General features: G+C 42.2%; 1 protein-coding gene across 1 annotated transcript in view; it reads left to right on the top strand.

The window, feature by feature from the left end:
* The first annotated feature begins 10,345 nt into the window (after positions 1-10,345).
* MYH13 (myosin heavy chain 13) overlaps positions 10,346-16,775 on the top strand; it is a 47,949-nt gene continuing 41,519 nt past the window's right edge. The window contains exons 1-6 of the mRNA XM_061141075.1: positions 10,346-10,549; positions 12,729-12,872; positions 12,977-13,133; positions 14,058-14,085; positions 14,572-14,683; positions 15,685-15,777. Of these exons, the coding sequence (XP_060997058.1) occupies positions 10,346-10,549; positions 12,729-12,872; positions 12,977-13,133; positions 14,058-14,085; positions 14,572-14,683; positions 15,685-15,777 (738 nt within the window). The remainder of the gene's footprint in view (positions 10,550-12,728; positions 12,873-12,976; positions 13,134-14,057; positions 14,086-14,571; positions 14,684-15,684; positions 15,778-16,775) is intronic.

Here is a 16,775-nt window from a genome sequence, read left to right as displayed (position 1 = left end):
ACTCTAAAATCTCCCTCCTCTAAGAGAGTAGAGGATAGAAGAAAAAGTCAGGCCTTGGAATCAGCCACCAGGGATGCCACTTCTGGCTCCATTGTGTACAAGCTGTGGGGCCTTTTGGTCAATCGCTTAACCCCCTTAGGCCTCAGTTTTCCATGTGGACAATGGGAATAATAATGATTATTAGTAGTACTTAATAATATAAGTAATATAACACCGTAAGGCTTACAGAGAAAAATAAACATAATAAAGCATACTAAATTTGTGACCCTATGGACTATAGCCCACCAAGCTCCTCTGTCCCTGGGATTCTCCAGGCAAGAATACTGGAATGGGTAGCCATTCCCTTCTCCAGGAGATCTTCCTGACCCAGGGATTGAAGCCGGGTCTCCAGCATTACAGGCAGATTCTTTACCATCTGAGTTACCAGGGAAGACCCTGTAAATTGGAAATAATTATAAAAAGTATTATTATCATCATCTCCACAGTCACCAGCCCCTTCAGATCTCTCTTCTCTTCCAAAGTGGTATCGTATCATTAGTAACAACTATGATAATATTTTACATACACAACACACCTTATGGGTTTCAAACACCTTGTCCATACATCTAATCCACTGGGCAGCCCACTCATCTTGGCTCTAAAGTTTACCTTGGAAAAATAAATTGTCAAAAAAATAAATAAATAAATAAATTGTCCTTTTGTGTCTCTGTCCTCTCTTCCCATGTCCGTTACCAACCATCTCCTTTGGGCAGAGTCCCCGTTTCATGTCTCCATTCCTCAGTACGCCAGCACTCAAAAGTGCTGGGCTTGCAAAAGTGAAAGGTTATAGGCATTGGCTCTACAGCCGGAGAGGATTTGAATCCCATTTCTGCCACTTGCTAGTTGCGTGGCCTCAGGCAGGTTACTGAAACTCTCAATGGCCCAATTTCTTCAGCCATAAAATGGGGATGATGTTAGCACCTACCCCCCCAAAACTATTACGAAGCGTAAGTGAGCCAATATGGATAAAGCCTGGGTGTGTAGTGAGTTCTTAATAAATATAAACTCTTACTCTTAAGTGAGACTCAGTCTGATTCCATTCTTTTCCACTTTATCACTCCAGCCCTCTTTCAACACAGATTCCCCATGAATTGTCTTGATTGGTTTATTCACAGGAACATTTACTGAGCATCTGCTACATACAAAAGAGGCTCTCCCTTGAATAAAAGCAGCTGTGTTTTTGCCTGATCGCTCTCTGTTGCTTTGTTCTGGGCTAAATGTTGCTAAGAAACAGAGACAACTCTATGGACTGCAGTCTTCAGCCTTCTGTTCTCGTTTTCTTGAGCAGGGAGTAAGATGGTGTTCCAAAAGTACATCACTAGTTAGAAGGTTCTTCATGATTCTTTACTGGTAGGCCTCTCAGATTCCTTACCATGCTAATATTTATGGTGAATTTCCAATAGCAGGGAATAGAGTTGGCCACATTTCCCAAACTCATTTAGCCATAGAATCTTTTATTTCACAGTTTCTCTCAGAATCAGGATTCTGTCAAATCTGCTTTAGAAAATGCTATGTGGAAGTTTTATTCCTATCTGCTTCTTCCTCTGCCTACAGTTTCATTTTCACTAATGCACACTGTCATTTGGAAATGCCTTACTTACATGAGACTACCCACTGGAAAACTCGGAGAAGGTGATGGCACCCCACTCCAGTTCTCTTGCCTGGAAAATCCCATGGATGGAGGAGCCTGGTAGGCTGCAGTCCATGGGGTAGCAAAGAGTCAGACATGACTGAGCGACTTCACTTCCACTTTTCACTTTCCTACATTGGAGAAGGAAATGGCAATCCATTCCAGTACTCTTGCCTGGAGAATCCCAGGGATGGGGGAGCCTGGTGGGCTGCCATCTATGGGGTCACACAGAGTCGGACACGACTGAAGCGACTTAGCAGCAGCAGCAGCAACCCACTGGAAAACTAGATAATTTTTTTTTTAATTTAAGTATAGTCAATTTGGGCTTCCCCAGTGCCTCAGGGGTAAAGAATACGCCTGCAATGTAGGAGTCACAGAAGATGCAGGTTCAATCCATGGGTTGGAAAGATCCCCTGGAGGAGGGCATGGCAACTCACTCCAATATTCTTGCCTGGAGAATCCCACGGACAGAGGAGACTGGCCAGCTACAGTTCATAGAGTCGCAAAGAGTCGGACACAACTGAAGCGACTTAGCACACAGGCACGCATAGTTGATTTACAATATTGTGTTAGTTTGGGCTATATGGCAAAGTGATTCAGTTATTTTATTTCAGATTACATTACATTATAGGTTATTACAAAATATTGAATATAATTCAATACACATTGATCATATACAACATAAACAAGTCAGACTGTATTACTGCAAATGGCTCTAACTTCTAAAATGTATGGTTATTCCTACATATTCAAGCATCACTTCTGTTTCAGCCAAAAAAAAAAAAACCCATGCAAACATAAGAGTTGTCACATAGACTACACATTTTCATTAGAACTTTACAACTTTTTTTTTTTAATTTAAGCCTGCTCTTAATTTTGTAATGGGGGGCTTCCCAGGTGGCTCAGTGGTAAAGAATCCGCCTGCCAATGCAGGAGCCACAGGAGATGCAGGCTCAATTCCCAGGTCGGGAAGATCCTCTTAAGAAGGAAATGGCAACTCCCTCCAGAATGCTTGCCTTGGAAATCCTATGGACAGAGGAGTCTGATGGGCTACAGACCATGGAGTCACAGAGTTGGATATGACTGAGAGGCTAAGCACAGCACAGCAGAAATCATCACATTAAGTTGGAGTAAGCCAGACAAACATCATGTGATATGGCATGTACGTGAGATCTAAAAAAAAAAAATGGATACATACGAACTTATATACAAAACAGAAATAGACCCACAGACATAGGAAACAAATTTATGGCTACCAAAGAGGGGAATGGAGGGAGAAAAGAATAAATTAGGAATTTGGGATTAACAGATATACACTACTATATAGAAAATAGATAAACAAGGATCTACTATACAGCACAAGGAACTATACTCAATATTTTGTAATATAAGGGAAACAAATTTGAAATATAAATACGCATATGTGTGTATATATGTATGTGTGTGTGTGTGTATATATATATATATAAAACTGAAACACTTTGCTATATACCTGAAACTAACACAATATTGTAAATCAACTATACCTCAATTGTTTTAATGTTAAAAAAAAAAGAATGGATGTGTTAAATGGCCAATATTATGTTTTCTGGAAATTTCTGAGAAGAGATACACACTATCTCATTTACAGTCCTTGGTAAAGGAGACGTAGTTAGTATCCATGCTATCGATCACCCATTGCTTGACAAATCATCCTGTATCTTTGCCCTTCACTGACCTTCTCAGCACACTCTGCCCCAGTTCCACTCAGCCCCTAGTACTCTCTAAGTCTCAAAGATCTGTGCCCAACGTCAAAATCCCTACGCAGCTGACTTGGCATTACACAGCCTCCGCTGGTCATTTATCCAAGTAACTTAACAAGAGTGAGAGATCAGTGCTACGACGCATTTACATCTAACGAGTAAATGGTGATCCCCAAATATAGCCAAGCTAGACCGCTGGGCTTGCAGATTTGGGGGTATAAAGGGAGCCTAGGGGGGTCACGCTTCTGAAACCACTTTGACCGCAGCATCGCGAGGTAAGTGCTCACAGGTGCCCACTTTTTTACTCTATGTCACTCTGATTATACCTGATTAGGTTACCTGGAGAGAAGAAGAGAAAGCAACACAGTAGCCTTTGCTGAGGACCTAGTAAGTGCAAGGAACTGTGTTAAGAGCAGTACAGAAGACAAGATGACAAAGCCTTTCGAGAAGTTCTACAAGGAGTAAAAAGACAAGAATATAAGCAATTATGAGACCAAAAAAATTAACTTGCAGGATATGAAGCTGAACACAATGCGTACTTACCCCTCAATTGTTTAGGTCAATATTATAACATGCAGTCAGCAAATAAACATGCTAATTTGTGATATCTCTTCTGCAATTGCCTTGAACTATCATTTGAAATTTTTTTGATCATTTAAATGTTTTTCTTATGTCAGGATTTCTGGCAGATAATTGTGGGAAGAAATCCTCTCATGCATTTTACCCATCTCAGAATGCATACTTAGTCTGCTTATAAATGACTGGTTTCCAGATTGCTCTTGCATGGTATGCCCGGTGGACTTTGGGCTGGGTCATGTCTGACCCTGCAGGAGCATCCCTCAGAAGAGACTTGTCAGGCTTTGATTTCTGGTCACCATCTTCACCAGAAAGCCTCCTGTCATACATTCACAGAGCTAAGAGGAATCTTGAGATTTTCTTGTCTGTCTCATTTGACAGAAGGAAACCAAAGCCCAAAGAAATTACAACAGCTACTTTACAGAACTGGCATTAGAAACCTAAGGTTCTGCCTCCAAGTCTGGTTTCTTTTGAACTGAGGATTCAAAATAAAATACTTAATCATTTAATTGTTTCCGGGAAAATGTGGGAGAATTTTAGGACATAGCTGGAAATCTTTAAAAACTCATAAAAGAAAAAGATAAAAGGAGGCAACCAAAGTAGTAAAGCAAGTGTTGAAATGTCTCTTTCTACCTAAATGGTATTTCATGACATGATTCCCTGATTCTATAGAAGCACTCTATGGTAAATGGGAAGTGGAAGTCAGATTTTATATGGAAAATTATTCAGACTCTTAACGATACCTTGAGATCTTCATGTAGGTTATAAACTTGTGGACTGAGATTCCTTAGTCCCAAATAAGTTATCAACTGATGTACCTTCATCTTCTCCAAGGGAATATAGGATATTTAAGAGAGTGCCCTTCCTAGACCTCTTAAAGAAGTCTTGCCTATAATTCACAACTTTTCTCCCATTGATAAAGAACTCAACTAACTGATCTAAAGATTCAGGTAACAATCTGGATGATTCTTCCTCTTCCTTTCTTCACTGATCCCTCACAGGCCCCTACTCTCAGCCAGAAACATCATCTCTGTAAATCCTCTAACATTTCATTTAGACTCTTAGAGAATTTGCATTATTCTTCCTTGTTCAAGGATTTATTTGATCACTTCTCTTACTCCTTACCATATTTTGCATTCTTTTAGAGTAGAGACTGTCTTTATCCTTTTTTATACCTGCTTAAGGTGCTAACTCCTGGAGAAGGAAATGGCAACCCACTCCAGTATTCTTGCCTGGGAAATCCCATGGACAGAGGAGCCTGGGTGGGCTACAGTCCCTGGACTTGCAAAAGTCAGACATGACTTAGTGATTAAACTACCAAGGAGCTAACATGGCACTTGGCACACAGAAACGATACTCAAAAAAATTGTTAATCAATATTGTAATTAACCAATTATTTAAAGAATGATGACTTAACCAAAAGGAAAATGGAAAATTTATTTCCATCCAACACCATCCACTGTGTTCCTACTTAAAAGTAGCTAAACTTAGAACAAGTACAGTTTCTAGATTTATTTAAACTCTTTGTAGTTCATTTTTCTTTGTTTTTGTTTGGTTTTGATTTCTGGAACCACTCCCCAAGAAGATACTGCATTCCTGAAGGACACTGTCCATTACTTTGGGAACCAAGAAGGTAAGAGTTACTTTCATCTCAATTGGGAATACAATAATTGATTGAAATTAGCAAACGTTTTATACATTCTCATCCTTGTCACACTCATAAGAAGCTAAAAATGGTGGTGAAATTAAAATCAGTTACTTAAGTATTTCTAAACGCAGATTACAAACATGTAAATTGTATCTAAGGATGAATGGCTTCCCAAATTTGCCCATCACACTGAGAATAATAAAATACACTGCAGAACTCTGACATGTAAGCTCCAGGCCAATATACTTAGTTGGCCCTGAGCATGATGTTCATAGGCTCAAGATTCAGACTTCACACAAGTCTAACTTTGCTGTTTTTTGAGCAGGGTCCACACCCCTGAGTCCACTCAGCTATGCCTTTACTCACAAATAATGCTGAGAGAATAAGGAGAAATGGATTCAACCTTATGTTCACTATAGTAATAAAAACACTTCCCCCTTCAAAATCTGCAATTTTTGGAGGTAACTCTAGATGAATCAGGACCAAGGAAAGCAAAGCATAATTAAGTCATGATCACACCACTGTTGACAAGATACAGCAGCTGAGAAATCCCCAGGAGAAGGATGAAAGTTGAGATCACTGTCATGTACACTGACAGCAGAAAGAGGGGGTGGGGAGCAGTAAAAAGGTGGTGACGGAGGTTAGGTAGACCGGAATGACTATCTCCATTGGAAGACTGAAGGCTGGAACAGAGTGGGTGGTTGAAGGGACACAGCTGTGTAGGCTTGGAAGTAGGTCAAGATCTTAAAACTGAGGAGAAGCTAATTAGGAGACTTTCTGGGGGTAGAGCCTCCAGGGACACCACAAGTCATGCCAAGGGAGTCGGATCAGACCTAACAAGGATAAGTTTATCAGCCAAGCATAAATGGTTTTAGCCCTGGGCCCCAGAGTACAGTTGTATAAATATGGGGACAAGATCTGACTTAGCAACCACACGTAGGCAGCGGATTGAGGGGCTTTGCTGGACAGTGACTAGTGAGTCAGCGGTGTGATGAGACTGCCAGAAGGCAGTCACCACCTCGGGCATGACACCTAGGTCAGGAGAGGTGAGCGCACATGCTGACGGAGAATGACACGTGGTCTGGATGCTACACCTCAAGAGATTAACAGGAGTGAGTTCACTGTGACTGTAAACGAGGTGCCAAAGCAACAGAGGAAGATGGAGATGGTCCTGGGGTTATTTAGCCTGGAAAAGAAAAAGCTAAGGGGAACCCAGAGCAGGCATCAGATTGGTGTAGAGTTGTCTTCCAGAAAGAAGATTTGAATTCTTTCTGTTTTTACCAAGAACGGGAATGAGGATGGAATATCCTGAAGTCACAGAAACCCAGATTTTAGTTTAAAGCAAGAAGAATCTTTGGCCTGAGAAACCTCTCCCAAATAATTTTCAAAAATTTCCAAAATTTTTCCAAAATGGAAAATAGTCATCCTGGAAGGTGTTCGAGTAGCCTGGACAACACATTTGCCAGAATATCACTGAGACGATTCATGCATCATCTACGCAGTGAAATGAAAAGATACTGGATTTTCAGTCACAGTTGGAGTTGTGGATGGAAAAAGAGAAATCTCTACCTTAACACTGGTCATGACCTGAATCCCAGATGGAAAGTCTTATTTTTCTAGGAGGCCTAAAGACATAGCTTGACCATGAACTAAGCTTGACCACACACCTTCAGACTTTATTCTTATACAATCATCACAAAGTTTGCAATATTCACATAATACCAGTACTATCAATTCATTTAGTATTTTGACTTGTTTCCTTTTTTTTCTTAGATGTGTTTTTCAAAGCTACCTTATATGCTTGCTATGAAAGTGTGAACTATCTATATGAGTGTCAGCTGAGATATTTAGATATTCACAGTCTCAAACTGTACTCCATACCTGCTGAATCACAATATCCATTTCAACAAGACTCCCAGTTGGATTCCTACACACCAAAGAAGAGAAGCACTGCTTTCTATCACTGTATAAACAGATACTTCACAGTCATATTACCCTATGTTTTTTCTTTAGTGTCGTATCTTTTTGCCTTTTCATACTGTTCATGGGGTTCTCAAGGCAAGAATACTGAAGTGGTTTGCCATTCCCTTTGCCAGTGGACCACATTTTGTCAGAACTCTCCACCATGACCTGTCCATCTTAGGTGGCCCTACACAGCATGGCTCATAGTTTCATTGAGTTAGATAAGGCTGTGGTCCATGTAATGAGTCAGTTCTTCTGATACAAAGAACTGACTCATTGGAAAAGACCCTGATGCTAGGAAAGATTAAAGGCAGGGGGGATAAGGGGGAGGCAGAGGGTGAGATGGTTGGATGGCATCACTGACTTGATAGACATGAGTCTGAGCAAGCTCCGGGAGTTAGTGATGGACAGGGAAGCCTGGCATGCTGCAGTCCATGGGGTCACAAAGAGGTGGACATGACTAAACTGACTGACTGACTGACTGACCCTATTCTATCAGTTCTAATTTTCTTCATAATTTTCCACAGAATATTATCTCTACACTTGGGATGCATCTTAGAAGCAATGAAAAAAGTATCATAATAGACAAGGCTTTATCCTGTATTTATGGGATGTAAAATCATTCATGGCATTGTAGATTTTGATAGAATAAGGTAATAAACTTTAAAATAAACATATCACTATTAAAATTAAGAAATAGTTGCCTAAATCACTTTGTGTATGACCATTGGGACTATGCCATGGTTTTAGAAAAGCAAAATAATGTTCCCAAACATCACTGTGTTTGAGGCCCCTGGGAAAAATTCGGTTTCCTCAGTGCCAACCACAGAGATGCTGTGGCAGGTGATTTTGATATGGATCAACTTTCAACACTTTGGGTACCAAGCTGAAGTCAAGCAGCCTGATGAGATTTCTTCATGCTCTGGTGCAACCATTCTCAAAATGTGACCCATAGGAACTTCCCTGGTGGCCCAGTGGTTAAGAGTCTGCCTGCCAATGTAGTAGACATGGGTTAGATCCCTGGTCCAGGAAGGTCCCACAACTGCAGAACAACTAAACCCACACACCGCAACTACCGAGTCGAGCTCTAGGGTCCATGTGCTGCAACTACTGAAGCCCAAGCACCCAGAGCCTGTGCTCCACAACAAGGGAAGCCACCGCAATGAGAATGGCAGCTAGGGAAAAGCACTCACATGGCAACAAAGACACATCATGGCCAATTAATTAATTTTTTAAAAAGAAAAAAATGTGACCCATGGATCCTTGGAGATCCCTAAGAACTTTTCAAGAGGTACATGAGGTCAAAAAAATTTTAATATAATACCCAGACACCACTTGTCTTCTTCACTGTGTGGACTTAATGAAGCAAAAGCAAGGATGTCTAAAAGTTCTAGTGCTTTATTACAAATCAAGACATGGCACCAAGCTGTGCTAGTAGTTATAGCAATCTTCACTGCCATATACTGACACTAAAAGAAAAATTTTTTTTAATTTAAAAAGCCAACTTCATTGAAAAAATGACAGATTTCGCAGTGGAAATTTATTGGTTTTGTTACATCTCAACTTTATCCACGTCTTTATAATATTCTATGTAATGGAACGGGAAGTCCGCATGAGAAGCTCTCCAGCTGCACACTGGACTCTGAGGGTTGTCTTGAGGAAAAGCACATGTGCAGTTGTCTCAGTTGCAAGATGAACCGGCCACTTGATTCATGAAGCATCATTTTTACTGGAAAGAATGACTAGTGGACAAACTATGGTTTCCCAGACTGGGATATTTGGTAGACATTTTCTCAAAGAACAATGAAGTGTGCTTATCCTTTCAAGGAAAACAAGAGACAGTATTTGTTACTAATGATAGAACTGAACTTTCAAGCAAAAATTAAAATTTTGGAAGACTTGTGTCTACCACTATTAGCTTGACAATGTCCTAATATCTGAATTTCCTAATAAGATCAGTGCTGATACTAATGATTGTGATTTTTTTATATTGTGTAATGTTGATATTTGGAAGTGTTGTAGAATTCAGTGGACAAGATTTCTCAAATGATCAATGTATGATGTTTATACATAGGTAAAAGTTTCATTCAAAGTTCAACACAGACCAACAGATTATAAGGTAACAGGTATCAACTGTTTGTTGATGTGGTTTCAGATTCTATGCTGCAACTAGCCTTTAAGAAACTACCACAGAAACTATCATGTGTAAGTTTTAGTACAGTATCTAAAAAGAATATCCACAATCATTTGAAAGGACAATTAAAATACCCTTTCCTTTTCCAAATTACATAATTGTGATAATTTTCGCCAGGAATTATCAACATTCCAGTCATTCTTCTCAGACACCTTTAAGATTTGGGAATGACACAGAGATCATGAGGCTCAAATATGATGAGGAATTAAGGAAGCATTTTCTGAGTTCTCTTTTATTGGGCTCAGCTTAGATTCCTCTAATTGGTTCAGACTTCCACACCTGGAGCTGGACTTAGAGCTGCTCCAAAATCAACACTCAGAGTTGAAAGCAACCCCTCAAAATTTTTTCTTGGAGTAAAATATCCCCTTTAGCTTACCCCGACTTGCCTGCTCTAGGCCCCTAAGCCTGGGCCTAGATTCCGCAGGAACTGGGTTAATCCCAGGAGCATTTGAATCTGGCCCCTGTTTGAATGGAGATAATAGGCTGGGCCCCTCAGAGTCAAGAGCCCCTTAGCCCCCACTTCAGTAGCCCTGGTCTCCCCAGCCCCTGCAGCCATGAGTTCTGATGCGGAGATGGCCATTTTTGGAGAAGCAGCTCCCTACCTGCGGAAATCAGAGAAGGAAAGAATCGAGGCTCAGAACCGCCCATTTGACTCCAAGAAAGCCTGCTTTGCAGTGGATGATAAGGAATTGTACGTGAAGGGTATGATCCAGGGCAGGGAAAACGACAAAGTCACAGTCAAGACTCTCGATGACCGGGTAAGTGTTGATCTCAGACGTTCTTGCTAACGTGGGCATCCTCCTTTATCCTCTGGAGTAGAATATTAGAAATTGCATGCTGATCCATAGCAACCTGATAACAGAACAAGACTTCCATTGATCTACTTTATGGTGACATCACAGGTGAAAACTGCCCTGGCACGCACCTTTGCTCCTGTCTCTTTCTTTCTCCAAGGACTGGAGCTTTGAGAGTTTTTGTGATGTTTGCTCTGGGGAAAGGGGAAGGTGGTGGTGAAAGAGGTTGGACTATTGAAGGGAGAGATGGATGAAGACTGCTGCTGGATGGGTGAATATTCCACACAGAACTCTCTAGGCTTCAGTGTGACTTAAGGAGCTCCAGAGGCAATGCCTGGTTTACTACAGAGAATTACAGAGCACCGTCAGGGTGGCTCAGAGGGTAAAGAATCTGCCTGCAGTACAGGAGACCCAGATTCAATCCCTGGACTGAGAAGATCCCCTGGAGAAGGGAATGGCTACCCACTCAGTATTCTTGCCTGGAGAATTCCATAAAGAAGAGCCTGGCAAGCACATGTGTCCATGGGGTTACACAGAGTCAGACGTGACTGAGTGACTAACACTTTCACTATTCAGTTCAGTACTTACTGGATACCTACCACATCTAGGTCACAGCGTCCATCACTTTGCAAAGATGAGAAAATCTCAGTAACCATTTCCCCAAAGTTTATCATCTAGGATAGGTATCAAGAGTACATGACGGGTACGAATCACAGTTCACAAATTACTATTATTGTTGTTATCATTCTTGTTGTTTGACTTAACCTCTGATGTTAGACTCTTTAAATAGGGCCAGAAATAAATTTTCTTGAGCTACTACTGGGGTCCACTTCCGAGAGTTGTGCCACATTTTCAGTAATACCATACTGGGTCTCACTGTCCCCCTAAAGGATCTGCTAAGAAGCAAGCCCTGAATCTTCAAGACTCACAGATTTTCCCATCTCCCTTGTGCTACTTTGGGTGTCTCTCTCTTTGGTGTAGGGCAGTGGGGCAGAAGGGCCTCATTTCCTCTAGAGATGTGGCCTTTACCAGCAAATCTCCTTTTGTCGGTAAAACCCTCAAAGCTTTCTAAGGATATAGGCTTATGGCAAAGACTAGAAAGGCTTACTGGTTGTTTCCCTTTTACGCACTAGTTTCTACCTCTCCTGAGTAATGGCGTGCCAGCTATATGCTTAAAAGGAGGGAGAAACAGAGACTGGAAAGTTAGGTATTAGTCTCAAAATATTGCTTGGCCATGGACCATACTCCGAGTCCAAATGTTTGAACTATTAGAGCAGAGGTGCAAGGAACTCTGGAAGCCTTGAAAAGACAGGGGAAAGCAGACAGGTCATGGATAAGGTAGCACCTAAGAAGAGCTTTGATGGAGAAGGCAATGGCACCCCACTCCAATACGCTTGCCTGGAAAATCCCATGGACGGAGGAGCCTGGTAGGCTGCAGTCCATGGGGTCGCTAAGAGTCAGACACGACTGAACAACTTCACTTTCACTTTTCACTTTCATGCATTGGAGAAGGAAACGGCAACCCACTCCACTGTTCTTGCCTGGAGAATCCCAGGCACGGGGGAGCCTGGTGGGCTGCCGTCTATGGGGTCGCAGAGAGTCAGACTGAAGTAAGTTAGCAGCAGCAGCAGCAGCAAGAAGAGCTTTGAAGGTAGCTAGACATAATTTCAATGTAGATATTCCAGACAAAGGGACCCATGTGAATAGAGATATTGAGGTGGAGATGCACAAAATATGCTGGAAGAGTTCTTTCCAGTATTCCAAGCTTGATCTTACTGTAGCACTCACAGCAAACGGGGTACACAGAGACAAGCTGCTTTGGCCTTGGCCATCCTGAGTACCCCCTGGCCACCCTGAGGTTGCAGGGCTCTACAGCTTTGCACAGGTGTAACCCACTCCTGGTGCAGAATGGTATACTGACTTGGGGGCATCAGACCAGAGCTGGTTACACAGTTTGACCAGACTTAGATTCAACAAGAACAGGTATTTATAGACCATCTCTGGGCACAGACATGATCCATGATGTTATCCATGGTAATGGGGTCATCGCACCACAATACCTCACCATTTTCTCCACACCGGTAGCATGGATACTGAGCATCAGCTCTCCCACTCATCACCTGCCTTTCCTCTCAATATCCAGACACTCACTCTCAACAGTGAACAGGTGTTCCCCATGAACCCTCCCAAGTTTGATAAGATCGAGGACATGGCCATGATGACCCACCTGCACGAGCCCGCTGTGCTGTACAACCTCAAAGAGCGTTATGCAGCCTGGATGATCTACGTGAGTTTGTTCTCATGGCCCCTGTTCATGCAGGTGGTTAACATTCTGAAAACAAGTATTAATGTCCTCATGAAATAATTATATTCCTTTTTTTTATGGTGCAGACATATTCAGGTCTCTTCTGTGTCACCGTCAACCCCTACAAGTGGCTGCCTGTGTACAACCCCGAGGTGGTGGCAGCCTACAGGGGCAAAAAGCGCCAGGAAGCCCCGCCCCACATCTTCTCCATCTCTGACAACGCCTATCAGTTCATGCTGACTGGTAATTTCTTTTTTATTATGTATTTATTTTTGCCTGTGCTGGGTCTTCATTGCTGCACACTGGCTTTCCCTAGTTGCTGCGAGCAGGGGTCATTCTCTAGTTGTGGTGCTCAGGCTTCTCATTACAGAGGTCTCTCACCTACTCCAGTATGATTGCATCTTTAAAGACATCTGCAATGACCCCATTTCCAAATAAGGTCACATTTTGAGGTATTAAGGGTTAGGACCTCAACCTATGAATTTTGCAATTCAACCTATTATAAATGGAAAACCATTGTCACTTTCCACAAGTAAAAGGGAAAGGTAAAAGAAAAATGCAGTGACAACAAATAAGCATCCATAAATCTAATTATTGATAAAAGCTATGGCTTCTTACAAGTTCTGGGTCTGAGACTTGCATTTTTGCTGTTGCTATTGTTGTTAAAAAGGGAGATAAGAAAGTGCTAGCGAGGAGATAAAGATCTATGAACGTGAAGAACTTTCACACCATGGGGCTCACTGTTCACATCCCATGCTGCCCACATTACACATCTTATGTTTGGGAAATCTGCACAAATTGTCTCAAAGAAGATTCTGTATGTTTAGTCGCTCAGACATGTCCGACTTTTTGCAACCCCATGGACTGTAGCCCACCAGGCTCCTCTGTCCATGGGATTTCCCTGGCAAGAATACTGGAGTGGGTTGTCAACCCAAGGATCAAACCCACATCTCCTGCTTGGCAGGTGGATTCTTTACTGCTGAGCCACTGGGGAAGCCCTAAAGATTAGATATACCCAAATCATCACACCGCTAGTTATGGCAAACTCAGAACTGGAACTCAGGGGCTCTACCCACCCCTACCCACCCCCACCCAGTGTTGCCTTATTTGTACATCCTGCCTATTGGCTGGTCATTGATTCTGTTCTGCTTCCCTCTGTATTTCTAGATCGAGACAACCAGTCCATCCTCATCACGTGAGTAACCCATGTCTGCTCTAGGATGACTTGGAAGAGGGCCATCCATCCCTTCCACTCTCCTTTATATCACTTATTTTTTTAAAAAATATATTTTATTCCAGTATAGTTGATTTACAATGTTGTGTTAACTTCTCCTGTACATCAATGTGATTCAGGTATATATGTGTACATATTCTTATATATACAATAAGAATATATACAATATATATGTATATATTCTTATATATACAATTCTTATACATGCAGTTGTGTATATACAATATATTTTCATATTCTTTTCCATCATGGTTCATCACATATTGAATATAGTCCCCTGTGCTACACAGTAGGACCCAGTTGCTTATCCAATCTACATATAATAGCTTGCGTCTTCTAATCCAAAGCTTCCAGTGCATCCATCTTTCATCTCCCCTCTCCTGTTGGGCCTCTTTCCACCCATGGGTCTGTTCCCTATGTCTGCATATCTCCCTTTTAAATCAACAGTGGAGAATCTGGGGCTGGGAAGACGGTGAACACCAAACGTGTCATCCAGTACTTTGCAACAATTGCAGTCACTGGGGACAAGAGGAAGGAGCAGCAGCCAGGCAAGATGCAGGTGAGCAGCCTCCTGTGCCTGGGAGGCTTCTGCAACCAGTACAACTGCAATCTTGGGTGAGCACTAGGTGTTTGCAGGGCTCTGTGCTCAGCAGAGATGCACAGTAAGAGGTCTTGCCTGGGAGTACTTAGGGGACAAGACAAGAAATGGCTCCACCTCGTGGACTCAGGCTCTAGCACAGGCCCCATCAGCAACAGCCCAATGACCTTGACCATCTCCACATCCTCCTCTGGAGAAGGAGTGGTTTAGGCCAGAGGTTGTCAAAGGATTGCTAGGCTCCCAGCCCAGAATTTCTGCTTGAAATTCCTATCTCACCTTCACAGTCCTAACAGGTTGCATTTCTCTCACATTCCCACTCTTCATACTGCTGGTCTAGGGACCACACTTTGAGAACCACGGGGCTGGACAATAATTTCCAGAGAGCCAGAAAGATAAGCAATCATGTATGGAAGGGGGAGAGTGAAAACTCTGTTTTCCATAAGAGGATTTTTTAGTAATAATTCTCATGAAATATTTTATGCAACTTAAAAATATTTTCAAGAACCACTGTTTCTATCATATGGGTCACTTTTGTTGCTCACAGTCTAAATTCTACTTCTGAACCCAGATATCTATATAAATGGGTCCTGGTGCAAGCAGTAACACAGATACATACTCTAAAAATCTGTATTTTATAATGAAATGTTGTCAGAGAAAAAAGGCAATCTGGGAAATCGAGATGGAGTGGATAGTACTCCAAACAGGAATCTGGTGTGGGCCAGAAGTCACTGTGATGCTGTGCTAAGACCCCCTCTAGGATGAGACCTTGAAGCCTCCTTCAGTAGAGTAGAGATGGGCTTCTGGGTACTTCCACATTCTGCACCGGCCACCAGCCTGGACTGTGTGACATCTCTCCCAGAGATGTCTTAATATCTTCCCAGAGCAAGCATACTTTTGAGTCACCAAGAAATTACTTCAGAAGATGTCCAAAGTCCTCCCTTTTCCTCTTCTCCTATTTTTAGGGCACCCTGGAAGATCAGATCATCCAGGCCAATCCCCTCCTGGAGGCTTTTGGAAATGCCAAGACTGTGAGGAATGACAACTCCTCGAGATTTGTAAGACTCATTCCAACTGTCAACTGCCCCCAGAAACCAAACCCTCTCCTCCAGTGCTGGATGTGAAAAAATGGCCACACAAACTAGGATATTCCTGGTCTCATCTACTGGGGCTTCCCAGGTAGCACTAGTGGTAAAGAATCCACCTGACAATGCAGAAGACACAAGAGAAGTGGGTTTGATCCCTGGGTTGGCAAGATCCCCTGGAGGAAGGCAGAGCGACCCACTCCAGTATGCTTTCCTGGAGAATCCCATGAACAGAGGAGCAGGCAGGCTACAGTCCATGGGGGTCACAAACAGTCAGACACAGCTGAAGCTACTTAGCACACACATACATGCACAAGAGCATCCTGAAGTCACAATGATTCAAATTCCACAAGTACAGAGCAATTTCTTTATGCAAAAATTGGTCTTTTGGAGTGGAATCATTTTAAAATGCAGAAGTCTGTTGAGCAACATCCACTGACTTACTAGCCATGAAAACCTTAGTGTGAAGTTAGTTAGCAGAATTGACCTCCTCTAAGTCAAGAGGAGGAAAAACCTGGTGAAGGCAGCAGAGCTCAAAAATTGGGAAAAAGTTTAAGTTGAAGGCTATGTCCCATCCTTCAACATTTCACTTAGGATTAGCTCAACCAAAGAGGCATTTACCTCCGACACTGGCAAATAAACAAATATCCAGTCTTCTATCTAGTTTCACTGGCCAGTAGAGCAAGTGCCCAGAAGCACTTCCATTAAGGGACTAAAACTCCTGAGAACCCAACACATAATTCACATAAACCTAGGCTGATCCTTCATTAGCTCTGCTTTAGGCTTCATTCAGAAAATACTGAGAATATCACTGAGTACAGTAGATTCCAGAGTCTGTGGGTGAACAAGCAAGGCAGTATTTTTGCCCTCGAATCTGCTCACAGAATGGTAGACACAAATTAAATGAACAATGTAAGGAGGAAATATACACACACATACACATGCATACATACACACACACATATATATAC

The sequence above is a fragment of the Dama dama genome, chromosome 5 (genome assembly GCF_033118175.1).
Source record: "Dama dama isolate Ldn47 chromosome 5, ASM3311817v1, whole genome shotgun sequence".
Lineage (NCBI taxonomy): Eukaryota > Metazoa > Chordata > Mammalia > Artiodactyla > Cervidae > Dama > Dama dama.
Note: the sequence above shows the minus strand (reverse complement) of the source record. Positions and strands in the feature narration are given on the sequence as shown.